The sequence below is a fragment of the Calypte anna genome, chromosome 4A, assembly GCF_003957555.1.
Source record: "Calypte anna isolate BGI_N300 chromosome 4A, bCalAnn1_v1.p, whole genome shotgun sequence".
NCBI classification, from domain to species: Eukaryota; Metazoa; Chordata; class Aves; order Apodiformes; family Trochilidae; genus Calypte; species Calypte anna.
In genome coordinates this window covers 28702980-28720409 of record NC_044248.1, presented here as the reverse complement: position 1 = coordinate 28720409, position 17430 = coordinate 28702980, and the positions used below count along the sequence as shown (strand labels likewise).

General features: G+C 36.5%; 1 protein-coding gene across 2 annotated transcripts in view; it reads right to left on the bottom strand.

Moving 5' to 3' along the window:
* Nucleotides 1-439: 439 nt before the first annotated feature.
* Nucleotides 440-17430, bottom strand: part of SH3RF1 (SH3 domain containing ring finger 1) — a 78222-nt gene continuing 61231 nt past the window's right edge. Inside the window, exons 7-12 of one of the 2 annotated variants that reach the window (XM_030449693.1) lie at nt 15718-15872; nt 13274-13444; nt 12852-13111; nt 9003-9361; nt 6704-7038; nt 440-3101 (exon numbers count right to left, since the gene is read on the bottom strand). In XM_030449693.1, the coding sequence (XP_030305553.1) occupies nt 2933-3101; nt 6704-7038; nt 9003-9361; nt 12852-13111; nt 13274-13444; nt 15718-15872 (1449 nt within the window). In that variant the 3' untranslated portion in view covers nt 440-2932. The remainder of the gene's footprint in view (nt 3102-6703; nt 7039-9002; nt 9362-12851; nt 13112-13273; nt 13445-15717; nt 15873-17430) is intronic. The other variant, XM_030449694.1, reaches the window with a different exon arrangement.

The window sequence follows — 17430 nt, the reverse complement described above, 5'->3', positions numbered from 1 at the left end:
ACTTTTGCCATCAGTGAAAGCTTGGGTAGATGCTGCATCCTCAGGGCTGGGGACAAACTCTCAATATACACACAGCAGAACCACTATGTTAGACACTTCTTCCTCTAGGGAAAGCACTTTGTAACTACTATGCACGTGATATGCTGTTGATAAGACCAATCTAGTCAGTCATGATCAGACTGAGATGGAAGTTAGCTACTGCTTCTGAAGTTCCTTGGAGAAATAAAATGACAGGAAACATCAGTCAGATCCTTAGTTCTCTCAATAACTCCTGCATTATATGCATCATTCCAAATTTCTAAGATTCTGGAATCTGAACACTTTTTTCTCTATGATCAGAAATGTCTTCCTATGAATTCTGAAGTTATGTTCTGGTAATTTTATTGTCAAATCCTTTACAAGTAATTTATGTTTCATGTTTGTATACACATTTTGATTTATCTGTTTGCTAAGAAAATATTTATTAAGATTGGAAGTTTAACATAGTAAATCAAACACTTAACATTCACTGGACTTCAAACAGATATAAAATACCTTACAAAATCTTTTATGGTATTACACAAAGCGAACGCACAGGGTTTGTCTGTTTCTACATTGAATTAATCCCAAGCCAAAACCAAAAAACAACCCCTAAAACATTATAAAAATGGCAAAATAAGCTGCATTTTGGCATTGTTGCACTGCTATGTAGTAAGTCCTTTTTACAAACATATACTTAATGTTAAAAAAATCAAATAAAAATTTATTCCATCTAAAATAACTACTGGATTAACAGCTGTTTTTTTTAACTGACTTTACACAATGAAATTCTATTAACAAAGGTACCTTAGTCACTTAGTTTAAAATATGGAGAGTAGAGATAGAAAAAAATTAAACTTTAGTAGTCTTTAATATAAAATGCACTAAATTTTCCAAAATAAGAATATAATGACACACTAGTGCCAATTTATGCTGACAAAAGCTGGTATCAGCTTCTAACTAAAATTCATTTCACAAAACTTTTATATATTACATGAATATTCAAGTAAACTATTTAAAAATATTTTAAAATGCAAAAACTAATCATACAGTGTTTCAGAGAGATGGTTCATGTGGGAATGCTGTCATATCCAACTACATATATTTATATATTATTTTTTCTTATTTTTAAGACCATCATGATACTACCTGATATTGCAAGAAATCCTCATCATTAGCATCAGATAATTTTCAATGTAATTTCAAACAGAAATAAGGATTTAACACGAGTATGTACTTTTCATCACTGTGTAATATGTGACACTGAATCACAGTAGTGGCTTCTTTTGTAAAGTGCTGAGTAACAGCCAAATTACGTCAGATTTAAATGGAGATGACAGTGCTCAGTGTCTTGCAAAAAAATCACCAATAAACTGCTATAACCAAACAAGAAAATAAAACCCAAAATGAGTTCAGCTGAGAAGTGTGTGGATTCACCAGTGTCAAATCCCTAACAAAATCCTGAAAGAGTACAACAGTTTTCTTGCAGGCTGCATTCTTCAGATCCATCAGCTGCAAGGACAGAAAAATATTTCAGTAATGATTCAAACACTGGACACCTTCTCTGTTCGAAGGCAAGTTGCTCACTAGTTTTGGTCAAGTGGCTTCTGGGAAACTTTCAGAACAAAATAACCCAGCAATAAGAAACTGGAATGGAAAATGATAACCATGCACAGTTATATTACTGCATGAACTGAGTAACACATGCAAGACAAAGAAAAGGTCAGAACATACCAGAGTAGCAATGGTTAAGAAGTTAATAAAGTTTTCACAGTGTTTCATACAGCCTTTTACTTTAACACAAGTGCATCACTAACCACCACTACTGCTCAGACATTTTAAAACATCTCTTGGCCATGCAGATCAGTTTGAGAAGAAAACAGCAAATTACACTTCTTAGGCATTTTTAGACATTAAGTACAACTTATAATTTTATTTTTATATTTATATTCAATCTGATCGAACAGATGTTTTCAAGATATAAGCATTCTAAGTGTTGGGCTTTAACATTCTTTCCAATCTTGTTGGATCCTTAGTGCTAAATGCCCAAAGAACTGGCCAAATACACAAAGCTAGGCTTTGTTCAAATAGCCAAGTTATTACAGAAACAGAAGGTACAGAGAATTTCTTATTGGTACTCCTAATTTTGTCCTTCCTAACATTGAGATGATCCTAACCTTCATATGGTTGAATTTTTTTTTAGTTGTTCACATGCATCTTTTCCTCCTGGAAACATTACTCTACTTGGGTGATTTATGAAGAAGTAGAACTAGACTCAAGAACATCACTGACTTTTTTTTTTTCCTACTCTGTCCAAAGAACAAAATACACATTTTTTTTCCCCACTTGGCAAATTCTATTTGACGCCACATCACTACCACTCAACATTAACTCATAAAACAGAGACTTACTCCACTGTCAGACACAGCAGGGGAAAAATGTCCGGAGGATAAACGGGAGGCTCTTTCTCAGATATAATTGCTTGCTCATAAGGAGAGAATCCAGCTTCCCCTTAGCTATTCTTTCATAAATTAATAATTTGTTAAAATCATAGTCACAAGGATTTTAGCTATTACACAAAATTCAAGTTTAAAAAAACAAGAATAAATTAGTTACAGCCTTGTAAACAATTGATCATTTATGTAACATACTTGGGGAAAAAAAAGTTCCTCTATAAAATAAATCAGACAGTACAAGGCACACATCACACTTAAGAATCCAAAGTAATAAAACCAGCAGATGTCTTCATCTTCTTTGTTTGCTGGTGTAATTGTGCTATAGACACTGTAGAAATATGTAGATTTTGTTTACATTACAGTCATTTGAAAGTAATTAATGACTGTGCTTTTTTCTTGTAAAATATTTGTGCTATTTTAAAGTACAGTATGATTTGAAGCTCTTGCAATGCATCTTCTCAAATGTTCTCTACAAAGCTGCCGGGGAAAAGTCCAGTTTTTCCATTTCGTTGCAGAGTGCCTTTGAACCAGCCATCCTCACGTTTTTTGTGTACAAAAACAATGTCACCTTCCTTAAGTTCAAGTTCTGCTTCACTCTGAGGAGGATAGGATACCACAACCCTGTACCTGTGCAAGTAGAAAAAAAAAACAAAACAAACTTTTCATTTAGGTTGTCTTTTTAAAAAAAAAAAAAAAAAAAAAAAAAAAAAGCTTTAAACAGTTAAGTACATCTTGAACAGAAAATAACAATAGCAAATCAATGAACATCAAATGTATGCATCTTCTATCAAGTTTGTTCCACCAACATTCTGTAAAAATACACACAAAGGTTAAATACCAGGAGAAAGTTGTAAAGGTATTTTTAACATAACTTTGGAGACTCTTCCAGTTAGCATGACTCAGCAATAATCGAAGCATTCGCAGTAATTGGCAAAATTTTAAAACTGTATGTTTAATATAACATTATCCCAGGGAATGCACAGAACAAAGGAAGCAACTTACAGAACGAATTTATTCACATTGCTGTTTTAAGCAATCTTTTTATTTTAAAAGCTGTTCAAGATAGAATGTATGCTGTCTTATTTGGACACAGTTGCCCAATTTGTGCAGTATCATACTAAAAAGAAACATTTTTTTAAGTGTTCAATTCCAAAAATTTTTATTAGCACCTGATTTAAAAAAAAGTATATTGTTTCAGTTTTTTACAGTGTCCCTTTTCAAATATATGCACATTAAAAAGAAGCTACACTCTTCTATCTCTGTTTGTGAATGTGTATAATACCACTCACTCTCTTCTACCATGGTTAGAGTTCAAATCAACCTAAAATTACAGTGCTACAGCTCTGTAGACAATCATGTCAACTCCTTGATTAAGTTTTCTTGATTCAGTTCCTAGTTACAGAACTAATAATGTCTGCATAGTGAAATCAAAGAACCCATGGCTGACTGTAAAGTTCAGAAGCTTCTAAGGTGAAAAGCCTTACATTCAGTATTAGGAGATCTGCTGGACAAAAGCTGATTTCCGGTTAAAAACAGAAAACACTGCATTCATAAAGCCTGCATATTACTTAATAGGTCAAGATAATAATTATCTTAATAATTCTACGTTATTTTATTATCTTAATAGACTAAAAGAGATCACCAATCTGATGAAAACACAAAACAGCATATTTCTAGTAAAGGATGGAATACCAACTATAGCTCAACACATGTGTAATAGTACCATTTTATTAACTCGCAAGTTAATTCTGTAATACTGAAACAAGCAAAGATATTATTTGTATATATATAAAATATAACATATACATTTGCTTAAAAGATAAAAATTACATCTATCCATATAGTTTCAATATTGAGAAAAAAGTAGCAGGATTGTGAAGTCTCTTGGGAAACCCATGTGTAGCAAATTGTATTAGGATTGAACACTAATAATTACACATGCTAAACATTTAGGTTGGAAGATACCTCCATGATCATCCAGCCCAACCTTTGACTAACACCAGAGTCAACCACTAAACAACGTCCTTAAGGACCAGGTCCAAATGCCTTTTACATGTCTGGGCAGGCCATTCCAATGCCTGACAACCCTCTCAGTACACCATCCAGGGATAGTGACTCCAATACTGTCCTGGGCAGTGAAAAAATATTTCCTAACATCTATCCTAAACCTGCCCTGGCACAGCTTCCATCCATTCTCTCTGGTCCTATCACATTTTACTGAGGAGAAGAGGCTGTTTCCCTCCTCATTCCCACCTTCCTTGAGTTAGAGAGCTCTAAGGTCTCCTCTCACCTCCTCTTCTCCAGACTAAACACCCCCAGCTCCCTCAGCCACTCCTCACAGGACTTATGCTCCAGGCCCTTCATGGGCTTTGTTGCCCTTCTCTGGACACTGCAAAAACAGTATCAGAATAGAAAGAGTACTGTTTCTTTTCCCAGGATTGTAGCCTGTGATTGAATTGTGATTTGTAAGAGCAGAATAAGAGCAGCAGATTTCTCAGTTCTTCAGCTTTTTGTTGAGTTTATTTACCCACATATTTTCCTCCTCAACCCCAAATTTTCACTGAGGAATCCATTACATCATTGGTATGTTTCTTACCCATCCCTTCTTCCAGACTGATGAACATTAATCAATGCTCATAAGTTGATTTGAAGGTATTGAGTACAATGGAAGTAGTAAGTATTAAGCAACACATTTTAAACAATTTCAGCCTAAAGAAATGAAAATGTTACAAAAACACATCAACAAGAAAAACATTAACTCTGTTCTAAAAAGGACAAAGAGGACAAAGGGAACCTAGATAAAATTCTATTTAAATACACTGATAAAAATAAAAATACACTGCATATCCACTAAGGAGAACGATCTTGTGGTAGTATTTCTCTGGCAGCAATCATCACTTAACTAATGGTGGGGACACAGAGTAAAAAGAATGTCTCAGTGTATGCTATCGTTACATCAATAAAAAGATAGAGCATCGTTTTCTGTAGGTAGTTTTAAGGAAAAAAAAAAGATAATGGAAGTGAAAAAACTTTACACAGATATCCACTGGTCATGCCAGAAGGAACTTGATATTATTTTCAAATTCAAAACATAAAAACATATTACTGTGCCAATCTGACATGATAATATGAAAATAAAATGTTACTCGTAAAGAGAAGTCTTTCAGGTTTTATTTTCCATCTGTAAGTGTCTATCTACTTCAGTATGAAGTATTTCTACTCAGTATGAAGTAGAAATTTCCTGCAAGGAAATTGCATGGAAAAAGTAATAATCTTTTTAAAAATACTAAAAGGTATGACAGAAGTAAAATAAAATATGAAGTAGAAACCGATGTACCTTCTGGCTCTTAATACATGAATACAGCTTAAGATCAATGGGCCTCTGAAAATACAACAGTATGCCCACACACCATGAGTTAACAGTACCAGTCTGCAGCAGTCAGCATGACTCAGTCCTAGGGCTGTTAGCATTGCACCATTACTATTTCTTTATGTAAAACACGCAATCCTGTAGTTATTGCAAATGAAATCCTATGACACTCTTGTCTACTAACAGGAACAATAAAAAGAGACAGTAATTAGAAAAATGCAACTTCCTTCACAGTTCATGCAATCCACTAACATGGAAATTTGAAAATAGTTGACGGACACAAAAGAAAAGTGACAGTACTTTAAAGGAACTGCCTGGAAGTTGCAGAGTCCAGACAAATGTCTGTTTTTTCAGGCTCACTTGCCAGGATGCAGGCGCTGTCCTGGAGCTTGCTATGTGGAGTGAAGGGGCATTTGGGTAGTAAATGCATCTTTGTAACAAACAGCTTAAGAAATCAAATATTAAGTCTACCCACAGATAAGGATCTTATTCATCATATATTTAGGTTGGCAGTTACGCACTGCTACTAATCTCAAAGGACTAACCTGATATTCATAAATGCAGTATTATAATATGTTCATGTTTTGCAAAATAGAAGCCCTGTTTTATCTACCTCAGTTCTCGTACCAGACCTGTCATCACCATATTTGAGTGCCTACTCATTCCAAAACCTCCAAGTAGCACAAGAAGTAAGCATAAACATAAGTGTTGGCTGGTAAGCATATAAAGCATAGTTTAAAAAGTTTCAATTTTCTATAAAAGCTCAGAATTGTGAAGAAGCCCCATTATACACTGCAAGTATCAGAAAATGTATTTTTTTTCTTGGCTTGACCGAGTCTAGCTGGATAGGATAATTTACCTTTCACAGACAAGAGGCCTGGATTCATTCAGGACTGGACCCAGGGATGAACAAGGCTGCCGAGGCGGCGGCGCTACTGGAACAGAGGAATCCAGGGAACTTGTTTTCCGATGCAGTGTCTCCTGTCCCAACCCAGAGACCTCGCTGTCAGAGGGACAGGATCCAGCCTTGCTGTGACTGCCTGCTGATGGAAGCTCTGGTCCAACTGCACCTTGCAGGGCAAACTCTGCAGCTGCTTGCTCAGCCTCCAGTGTTGGTGATGCTGGAGGTGACAGTCGGGGCTTGCGTTTTGTGGATGCTCCAGAAAGCAGTTTCAGCAAGCCCTTTTTTTCTTTCTGTAAACCAAAATCAATGCCTCATTTTAGAACTAAAGTCTCCTGCCAAGAGTTAACACTTCCTTCTTCTGATGGATGCCATTGTGATCAGAGAGGACTCGACAAATTATCAGAAGATATTGAATATTGTACAAATTACAAAAGATAATTATGAAAGTTATAAAAGAGAAAGATAATTATTAGAATTCTAAAGAGAAAAAAAGTAATTTAGACCACTAAGTCCTTGTGCTTAGGTATTTAAGTTACAGCTTACCTTAAAAGCCAGTATCACTGGCCCAAAAGGTTGTCTAGAAAAAGGAGTGAGGAGTTAGATTCCCACAGTGGGAATCTAAGAAGTAAAACACTTCATTAACATGGAAGTTTCTAGGAAGGCTAAAGAGCCATTTCGAACCAGACAGGGAGAAAAGTCTGCCCTGGAGGCTGTTGTTTAGATAAGTGTCTTTTATTGTCCCTCAGTAAGGGAAGACTTTCATGATTTAACAGAAATTTGCCACAAGGGGAATGTATTGTGTTTTGTTGCTCTGCTAGAGGGGAGAATTGTAAACATTCTTTTTGCTTGTCCAGACAGGAATCCCTGAAGACTATTACTTACCCTGGAGAGAATTATTTAAGTAGCTTTTGTGTTTCTTGTCTTTTTTTAAGGGGTGTGGCAGTGATCTTCTTACCAACCCTTTGACTGAGTGAATTTAGTGCTTATTGAGAGGTGCCAGATTGTAAGCCCTGGAGACAAAAATAAGCTATTTAAAGAGAAAGAGAAAAGCATGAGCAATGAGAGATTTTTATTATAGCTTGGGATGCAGTGGAATTGGTGAACTGCGAATGAAAAATATCCTCTGTCCTTCTTCCAAGTCTTCAATAACTTAAAGCTATTTCAAAGAACTGCTGTCTAGCGAATGGGAAGGAAAAAGAAAAATGCAAAGAAAATTAGCATAGTTCAGATCTGTTAGCATCTTTAGCCTTAAACTAAGTTTTCTAAAAGCTCCTGCCTGAGGGCACCTCAGTCTGATGTCAGTGACTATGGCTACAGTAATTTTAAAACCAAGCTCTAGGTACTTCCATTCAACAATAATCAACAAAAATAATTAAAAAGTGGGTGAGATTAGTATACAGCCTATGATTACAACCTTCATTAACTTCACTATGGAGTGCACGTGGGTGAAGAGCATTAAGGTAAAAGCATTTGAGACGTAATGAAAATTATCAAAAGGATAAAATGCAATTCAAACTACACCACACTGTAAAACAAAACCAGTGGAAAGTTGGAGGAATGTTTCTGCCTGCAATATAACATCATTGAGCAGCTTGTTGGACAGTGAGAATGAGTTCAGACACAAAGGAAAATACTTCAAATAGAAGAAAAGAAAGCAGAATCACTACAGACTTTACCAAACTCCATTTACAAAGGACAGTTACATGCTTTTTTTGATTTGTCCAATTGAGCACTGATGGTAATGTTTTTCACAATTTCTCAGTGGGTCTGCAACTTAAAAGAATACCAATTTTTACTAAATATTTTTTGTTTGGTTTTAGGTTTTTTTTTCATTATTGGATTATTATTATTAGTTTACAGATCCTTATTGGTAACATTTGCTAACATTTCTTAAGTATTCAGGAAACTGACTGCAGGTGCAGAAAAACTAAATACTTAAAATTCCAGTCTAATAGTTCTTCTGAACTTTATCTATTCACCTGTTGTTTTTCCTGCTTAAGGTATGAAAACTGCTAGCCATTTTAACCCTTCTTCAAAGTCTGCTCTGTATTTTATCCATCCTAAATTATTGTTGTGGCCAAGAATAAATTTGCTGATAGCTGTAATCACAAAATGGCTGTCTGAGTTTCAGGCTCAGTCTTAAAAAGCTTACAGCACTGCTATGTAACAAACATAAGAGAAAAATATGGATCTCTTAAAAGTCTGTATGATGAAAATGGGAGATTTCAAGAGATTGATTTTATTCTCTACCCACCTTGCCATCCTTGTCCAGTTTACTGACAACAGCACTTCCACCAGCTGCTAAAGCACTCTCTGGAGATGCAGGAGCTCCAGGATGAGTGTTTACAGTTCTCCCACCATTATCTCCCTCCAAAGATGAAGCTGCTATGTTGGGAGAATTCAAAGAGGCTGCTGCACATGCCAGGGGGATGGTTGAGCGGTTCACATTCACAGCTGTGACGTAAGCAGCAGGATTTGGAAGCTGAGGCTGGAGCTGCTGGGAGGCAACAGACTGGTGGGGAATGATCACAGCTGCAGGAATAAGGCATGTTGGACTCTGTGCTTGTATGGGTGTGACTGCTGCTGTAGGTCTTTCTTGACTGTGTGCAGCAACTGGAACAAAAAGAGTAAAATGCGAGAGTTCTTTTCACAAGATATGCAAAGTTATGTAGTCTCTGTTACAGCTAAGCAGCCATAAGAAGCTTCCTTCCTACCTTCCTAACTTCCATTTATATTACTTTATGACATCTTGCACAGCATCAGCTTGATTTCATCAGAACAAAGTAGCACTATGTGCTATGCTGCTTGCACCAGTATACAACAAAGTAACAACACTGAAACTATTGAGTAGAAATTCAAGCTGGTAAGTAAAACACTTCACATACAGAGAGATGCAAAGTGAAGATTACATTACCTAAATCCTGTCTGGAACTCATTTGTTCCTTTCAATATGCTGGGTAGTTCGCAGGGCACATAAAACTAAGTAGGAAGAAACACTCCTTATAGAAGCTGCTAAAAATATAATTGGATTGCTTTCAATCACAAAATCCACAACACATTTAGTGGGTCTTTTATAAGAACAGTGGCAATTACTGCTCTGAGTGGTTTCTCTGAAAACATAAGCTTCATGTCTCTTGGGATGTTTAAATACAGAAGTGGATTTATTCACACCCCTGAGAAATAAAAGGAACATCTATACTGGAAGTTGGAGAACAGCACAAGGCTGAATATACTAACCTGGGCTGCAGGATAGCTACAAAGCATGACCTAATTTATCCTTTTCAGGAAGCCACGTTGCCATTATAGCTATATGGTGAACCATACATGTGTTTGGGTCTTTTCAACAGCTCAGGTATCTCTGCACCACTAGGTGATTCCAAGTGCTGACACTTCACCCAAATATTATGAGGTCAAATGCAGCATGTCAGGGCTCCACAGGCTCTCTCCTTCAAATAATCTAAAACTCTATCTAAGGAGGGGTTATGCCTCTGGTTTGCCATAAGAACATCTCAAATACATCAATCCACTCTCATTTTTCAGATACTAATTAGACTTTCAGGCTTGTTGTAAATTATACCCTGGATCAAGTATCCAATATTTGCTGTCTTTATTCTGCTCCCCACAAACTCCCCTGATAATTAGTTAGATCATATCAACAGTGTATTAGAGAAGACTGACAAAGTTCACAAATTTGGTATAACAATCCTATAGTATTATACCCAATTACAACCTCTATGATAAGAAACATTCTTTTTTTTAAAAAAAAACATCATTAGGTGCTACATCTGTTTTTTCGTTAAATAACCTCTTTCTCTGTTGCAGACACTTCCTAACCATGAACATTTCCTTGTACCATGAACATTTCCAAAATGGAAGGACAGTGCAGCTAGACTTTTTTTTAGAAAATAAATATTAATAATGTTTTTTGTTTGTGAGACAAAGGCAGTTTTCTTACAAGTATCTGCTATTCTTCAAGATATGCCTATATTTACATGCAATCAATGGAGTAAAAGCACAGGATAGCTTTCCATATTTCCTTTCTTGCCCCTGGCAGAATCCATAGGAAAAATGCTTCGAGGCAGCCTATTTTCATACAGTACATCCATTAATTCAATAGGCAGAATATATATTTTCTTCCCATTTCCTTTCAATCAAAGAAAGCATACTCCCTCAGCAGGGTGATGTCAAGCAATGTCCCACTAAGACAATGAGAACAAGGATCCTCAAAGTCCTGAGGTAAACTGAAACTGACAAACAGCCCTGCGAAATGCAGCATTCATCTGTGAAGCCTCATCAAGAGGAACACTCAGCAAAGGTTCTAGCGAAAGCTCAGGATCACATTTCAGATGTAGACACAAAGTTCTCTGTAACATCTGAACATAAAGCAGCCATTATTGCTTCAGTTAGCAGGCCTCTATAAGGATCAGATCCATAACTGTGGTTCATAACATAACTGTACATAACTGTACTCAACAGTACACCTTTACACCACAATCCAGTGTCAAGTGTCTTGTAAAGTGAGTGCAGCCCCTTTGATTTTTAAATTTTGGACCTGAAAAGTTGGTGGGAAGTGTGTTGTCATGTTTTCCAGCTGAATGGAACTGTAAGAGCTTATTCATCTTGACAGAGGTGCAGAAATGCAGGGACACAAGCCCACAGGAGCTCTCTTCCGTGCTCCCACTTGCAAACTTCTAGGCAGCTTAAAAGAAGGGTTTAGAATAGAAACCTCCCATGCCTGAGAGGCTGAGAGTTATAGGTGCTTTGCTTAGTTTCTCCTACCAGCTACCAATAACACCTGTTTACTTTTATTTAAAGGTGAAGAACAAAGTTGTTACAGAGGACTATAACATCTGTTCTGGACTAAGATCAGACTGGAGGAAGATGGGGTCAATCAAGGAAATATAATATCTCAAGGCACATGCACATATCCTACCCCTAAAATGCCAGCCTGGTACTGAGATCTGAACATGCATAGGGTGTTTTAGGAGACGCATGACTCTGAAGAGGAGGTGGGCTCATTCATGGATCTTGAGGCAATAAGAAACAATCATCTTTTAGAAGATAACAGGTATTACCATCTACATCTTTTGCTTTCTTTTCTGTGCTGACAGTAAGTATCTCATTCATGATTTAAAAAACCTTTGGTTACAACTCTCTCTGCCAAGAGACCTTAGCCCCAAATTAAAGACTGAAGTAGGGAAAACTGGGATAGTTTGAAATAGAGGGTGTTTTTTTGTATTGCTTGGTTGGTTGGGTTTTTTTTTTTTCCTTTTGAGGCCCTAGGAGCAACTGGAACAGGTTAGGTTCCAGTTGTGTGGTTTTTTCCTATCCTGGCAAATCCACAAGTGACTGTATAGATTTGGTAAACAAAAACTCTCAAAAAACCCCAGTATCAATGTTTTTGATTCTGGGTTTAAATAACAAGAAGGCATATTTCACTATGATGTGTCCTGCCCCAGACTTTAAAGGCAGAGTTATGCTTGTCAGAAACACAGAATTTTATGGCATAGACTGCGTGGATCTTGAAGCCAAGATATCCTTAGTATTTCAGGGTCAAAACTGGAAGAAGTTGCAGTCAAGTTTAGAGAACTGCAATGCCTAAGAGCAACCGTGAGCAAGAGCCCTAAAAAAGAAGGAATGAATGCTAAAGGTCTTCAAAGGTGTTAGAAATGAATTTAAAAGTGAATGCTAAATTAGAGCAATCTGTAGCTGCTATGCATCTAACACAAAAAAGTAAGCTATGACTCAGATGCTCCTATCACTTTTATTACTATATGAATTGCATAAGAGTGGGCAAGCTCAAAGAATGCCCCCTCATCCCAGATACTGCTGGAATAAAAAAAAAATTCACCTGAACTACTTGCATATAAATTCCCAACAGTAGGAGTATGTAGGTACATGCAGTTGCTTAGAGAAGAATAGCAAAAGAATCAGGAATTCAGATATACACATTGCCATTTCAGAAAGCATTCAACTCTAAGAAACAACATAAAAATGCCTTAAAGAACCTCAACATATACATACCCTAATTCCAGCCATTTGCCCAGAAACGCCCTACAGTTTCTATCACATTTTAAAAGCTTTATTTTATATATTTTTTTACCTGTTCTAACAGCATTGCGAGCCTGGTTGACTGTCATTTGTCCTGTCACATGCATAAGGACCTTGGTTTGCGGACTAGTTTGGATATGTGCTGCAGAAACCACAGCTGTGGGTACTGTGCTGGAGTTCACTGCCACACCATTCCCTTGGAGTTTCTGAGATGTCCCACTAGCAGTGGAAGGGCTGACCATAGTTACCACTCGTCCTGTTTGGCCAGCTGTAGACATGGGAAGTTTTGTTTGTGATGCACTTGTCACTGTCCTGCCAAAATTAAAAGCAAAACACCAAAACACAACTGAAAAATTAGCTAATTACTGAAATCCACAGCTGTACTATTATCTCATTTTAGCATTAAATGTAAGAACAGAATAATTTTGGACTTGAAAGTAGAGAAACTACTCAGACACCTGAATAAAAAGGTACCTTGTAACTGGAGCCACATAATTTCCAGGAAAAACACCAATCTTGCTTGTATGCATGGAAGTTCCTTTGAACCAGCCATCTTGACAGCGTTCAAACACTAAGAACATTTCTCCCTTCCGTAGTTCCAGTTCATCATCTTTTCGAGGAGTGTAAGGGTATATAGCAACATACCTAAAAGACAGAAAAGTAGATACAATTGATAAACCTAAAATAACTGAAAGCATCACCTGTGTTTGCTAGCAGGAGTTTAGTCAGAGATCAGAAGGCATGGTTATGTGTTAATTAATCCATCATACTGCTACAATATTAAAAGAGAAGTTATATTAAGGGAAACAATGACCATTAAGAATATTCTCCTAACTACCCTTTAATGTAATGTACAATGCTTCTAGGAAGACTGTCCATTTTCTTAATTAACTTAGAGAACTTAATTAAATAGATGTTTATCAACTCCAGACCCCAACATATCCCACTTCTCTCTCCCTACATTATTGCTCATACTTTGAGATATGCCAGCTTTTTTTCTGGAGGAATAGGGAGCATGGAGAAGCCCTGTTAGTTGGGAGTGAAAGATCAGTATCAGAACTATGTTCCACATTTTCCCATTACAAAACTAGAATCTCCCTGTAAAACTTCAGTGCCAAAAAAAAAGAAAAAAAAGAGAGATGTTACTGGAACTTGAAATCTATGGGTAAGGTAGATAGCAGTTACTCACTTGGTAAAGGTTATTACTTTTTTTTTTTTTTTCCTTCTAAGGAACATTAATGCATAATACAGAAATGTGATCTCCCACAGCTGAATGCTGGAATACTCCTAGGGACATGTTCAAGTAAGATTGCACAACTTCGTATTATCACATTAAAAAGAGATACTGTTTTAAGTACCAGTGTTCTCTTTTCTACCATAACTTGAACACAAGAAAACTGTTGTACCCTTTATATAAAAATGTTTATATAATTATGGACCCAGTCCTATAGGAAATAGAATTGTAATAGATTGCATTTTCTCCAAAAGAATACATTTTTCACAAGAGGCAGCCAATAACAGTAGATGGATAGAATATACCCTTTTTTGAAAATGGATCCACAATTACCTGCAATGCTATTGTCTTCCCCTCTCCTTGTAACCCCAAGGGTAAAAAAAGTAGCTTTACCAAACCTTCTACCATCAAAATTGTCTCTTGTGTGCAGTAACGATACCATTAACTGTATGCTTCTCATTTTTGGATTGTATTTTTGTTCCTTGCTGTCCACACAGAGGAAACTTTGCATTAACTGCAAAAATGCTTTAAAGGCAATATAGGTAGCTTGTAAAGCAAGTCCAAAATATGCTTTAAAGACAACACACTGGCAACAAAAGGCTTCACGGGTACATGGTTCAGGGGTTATCTACAAAGCCACAAACTGAAGAATTTATGGGAAAGCAACTGATGTGCTTTAAATGGTGTTCATTCACTTGTAGTTAAATCATTCCAAATTTCATTAGTATCCTTATATAGAGCAACCCTTTGGAGATTGAGGCTGGGAATAAATGAGTTGGGAACTTGATTAACTGCAGCTACAATTATCTGCAATAAGCAGCATTAAAATGCTTGACACCAAAGAAAGAGCCCATATCCAGCTACACCTGCTATACAAGATGGGTGCTCTTTTGGAGTGGGAGGAAACCTGACTGGAAGACAAAAATAAAGACAGAACAGAAGTGGTCCTTGCATTATTCAAATTATCTTATTAGATGGTGCAGTCACTCCTGACTTTTTTTTCTTTTATCATTCTTATTCACCAAACTGCACACAAAGAAGTTTCCAAGAAGAACATGTTGTCAGCAGCACATGTTAACATACAAAATATTTTCACCAAGAAGGATGACGCACATTGACTTGTACTACAAGTGTGAAGACTTTCTAACTAGCAACTTCCTGCCTTCGTTCCAAATTGCCACCCACTGATTAGCTGAACTGTAGATCCTTCAGTCATATTTCAATCGCAACATACACAAGCAGTCTGACAATTAAATGCTAATATACCAGTCTAAATGAAATACTGCATTTTGGCATAAGTTAATCCATATGAGAATAGCCTTTTCATTCAATACATAAAAAACCATTGAATTAATTCACTCCAGAATTTGCCACCTGTGAGTCATACAGTCTTCATAGTTATCACAAGAATTCATTCATCTTCTGTGTGATAAATACTTTATATTTTTGAAGTGAATACTCTTTCTATGCAGCAACAGCTGATTATATTTACCTAAGATGTAAATTAACCTCAGTATGAAGGCTGTTTGGAGATATAACCTTCATGTATGCTTTGTTGCTTTCGATCTGAGTTGTATGCTTGGCTTTCTGGGAATTTTAGTAGAACATAGCCATCTGGCATGACAGACTACATGTGAGGTATTAATCTTGTTCCATTTTTCTGACCGGTGAAAAGTTTACTTACACACTTGGACGAGTCTGTGGTCGCAAATGTGCCATTTGGTCAGTAGATCCTGATGTAGGCCTTTGTATTACACCCGCAGACTGAGGTCCAGAGGAGGCTGATGCAATGATTGCAGCAGACAAGAGAGGTGGTGGTGGAAGTGGGGGATTCATATTCTGATTTTATAAGAAAAAAAAAAGCAACAGATGATCAAATTTGTTTGATGAGTTGAATCAGCTGCAAAAAAAAAAATAAATCTATGACGTTCTAAGGAAATGGGGGAGAAAAAAAAAGCTGAGTTCAGTATTTCTTTACCCACGGGTTCAATATAAATGGAAAGATAGGTTTGTCTGTATTTCTCCTTTTCCAGTTCAAAATCTGGAAGTCTTGGCAGCTAATTAAGCAAATGACAAGCAGTTTCCCAGCACAAGAAAACCAGAAAGCATTGGTTCTAATTATAACATCTTTATGATAGGATTCAACAAAAATTCAGAAGCTTTCCAGGAGGTACATTATGCATCCTGTTATTGACTGTAGTTACATGATTGTTTTTGTAACCTGAAACATAATACACAATTCAGCAGCAGTGCACCGAAACCCACTCCTTCTGGGGGGAATTTTCTTTTGATGTGTGGGTTACAAAAGGGCGCACAATATGAGACCATAGTCACTGAGCTATTGTTACCACTTTCCCCCATTCTTCTAGTTTAAAGAGTTAGCTTTTGAAATTCAGTATTATCGAGATTGGTAATCTTTAACTAACACCCCAGTAAAAAGGCACAGTTTCTTTATAGGCAAATCGTAATGGGGGTCCTGCCTACAGGCTTCTATGCCTTTTGATAATCAATGGAGCAATTGTTACCTTCTGCTCTGTAAAGCCTCAGACAATTCTTTAGGACCTTGTGTACTGACACTCCTGGGAAAAGTCTATCACAAAAGGAGAACTTTTCCTTTGCCCCTTTCAAAAATAATTATTTGTGTTACAACGCACACAAAAAGAGTAATAAAAACCCTCCAATATTAGAAAATGTAAGGCTGAATTAACTTCATGCATGGTCTTTGACTTAATGCAATCCCTTAACACTGAAATGAAATTTTAAACCATGCCACTTCAGGTTTAAAAACCACAAAACAAGATTATAAATTAGCAAAAGTCCTGAAGTACTACCTGGCTCTTCCAGTACATCAGCATATAAATGCACAGCACTACATTATCATTTTGGAAAATATAATTAGAAGTCATTTCAATTCCCCTAAAACAGCCTACTTTAAAAAGTTTTGGTTTGGTTTGGTTTTTTTTCCTAAAGAAAAACCTATAGGGAAAATAAGATTTAGTTCTACACTGTGTGATTATTACCTTGCTGCATTTGGCAAAATTGTTAATAAAGAGACAGCTCTCTGAACCAGTTGTACACTACCAAGACAAAGCAAAGAACCGCATGACTAAAAGCTTTCATATATAGTGAAAACTGATTTCTCTTTGTAGTTTTTCAGCCAAAATTCTTATGCTTAGCTGTGGTATTAACTTCATGGCATACTGCGAAATAATCCTACTTTATGTAACGTAATTTTTCTAATCATACATTAACAATTTCTCACAACCAAGCAGGACTCTGGTATCGAGCAATAAACAGACATAACCCAACCTGCTGGAGAAACATCATTGTCGGCTTTGATACTAATAGTTGAGTTATTTACAAGAGCAGCAGTTGCATTTGCTTCACATTCTAGATC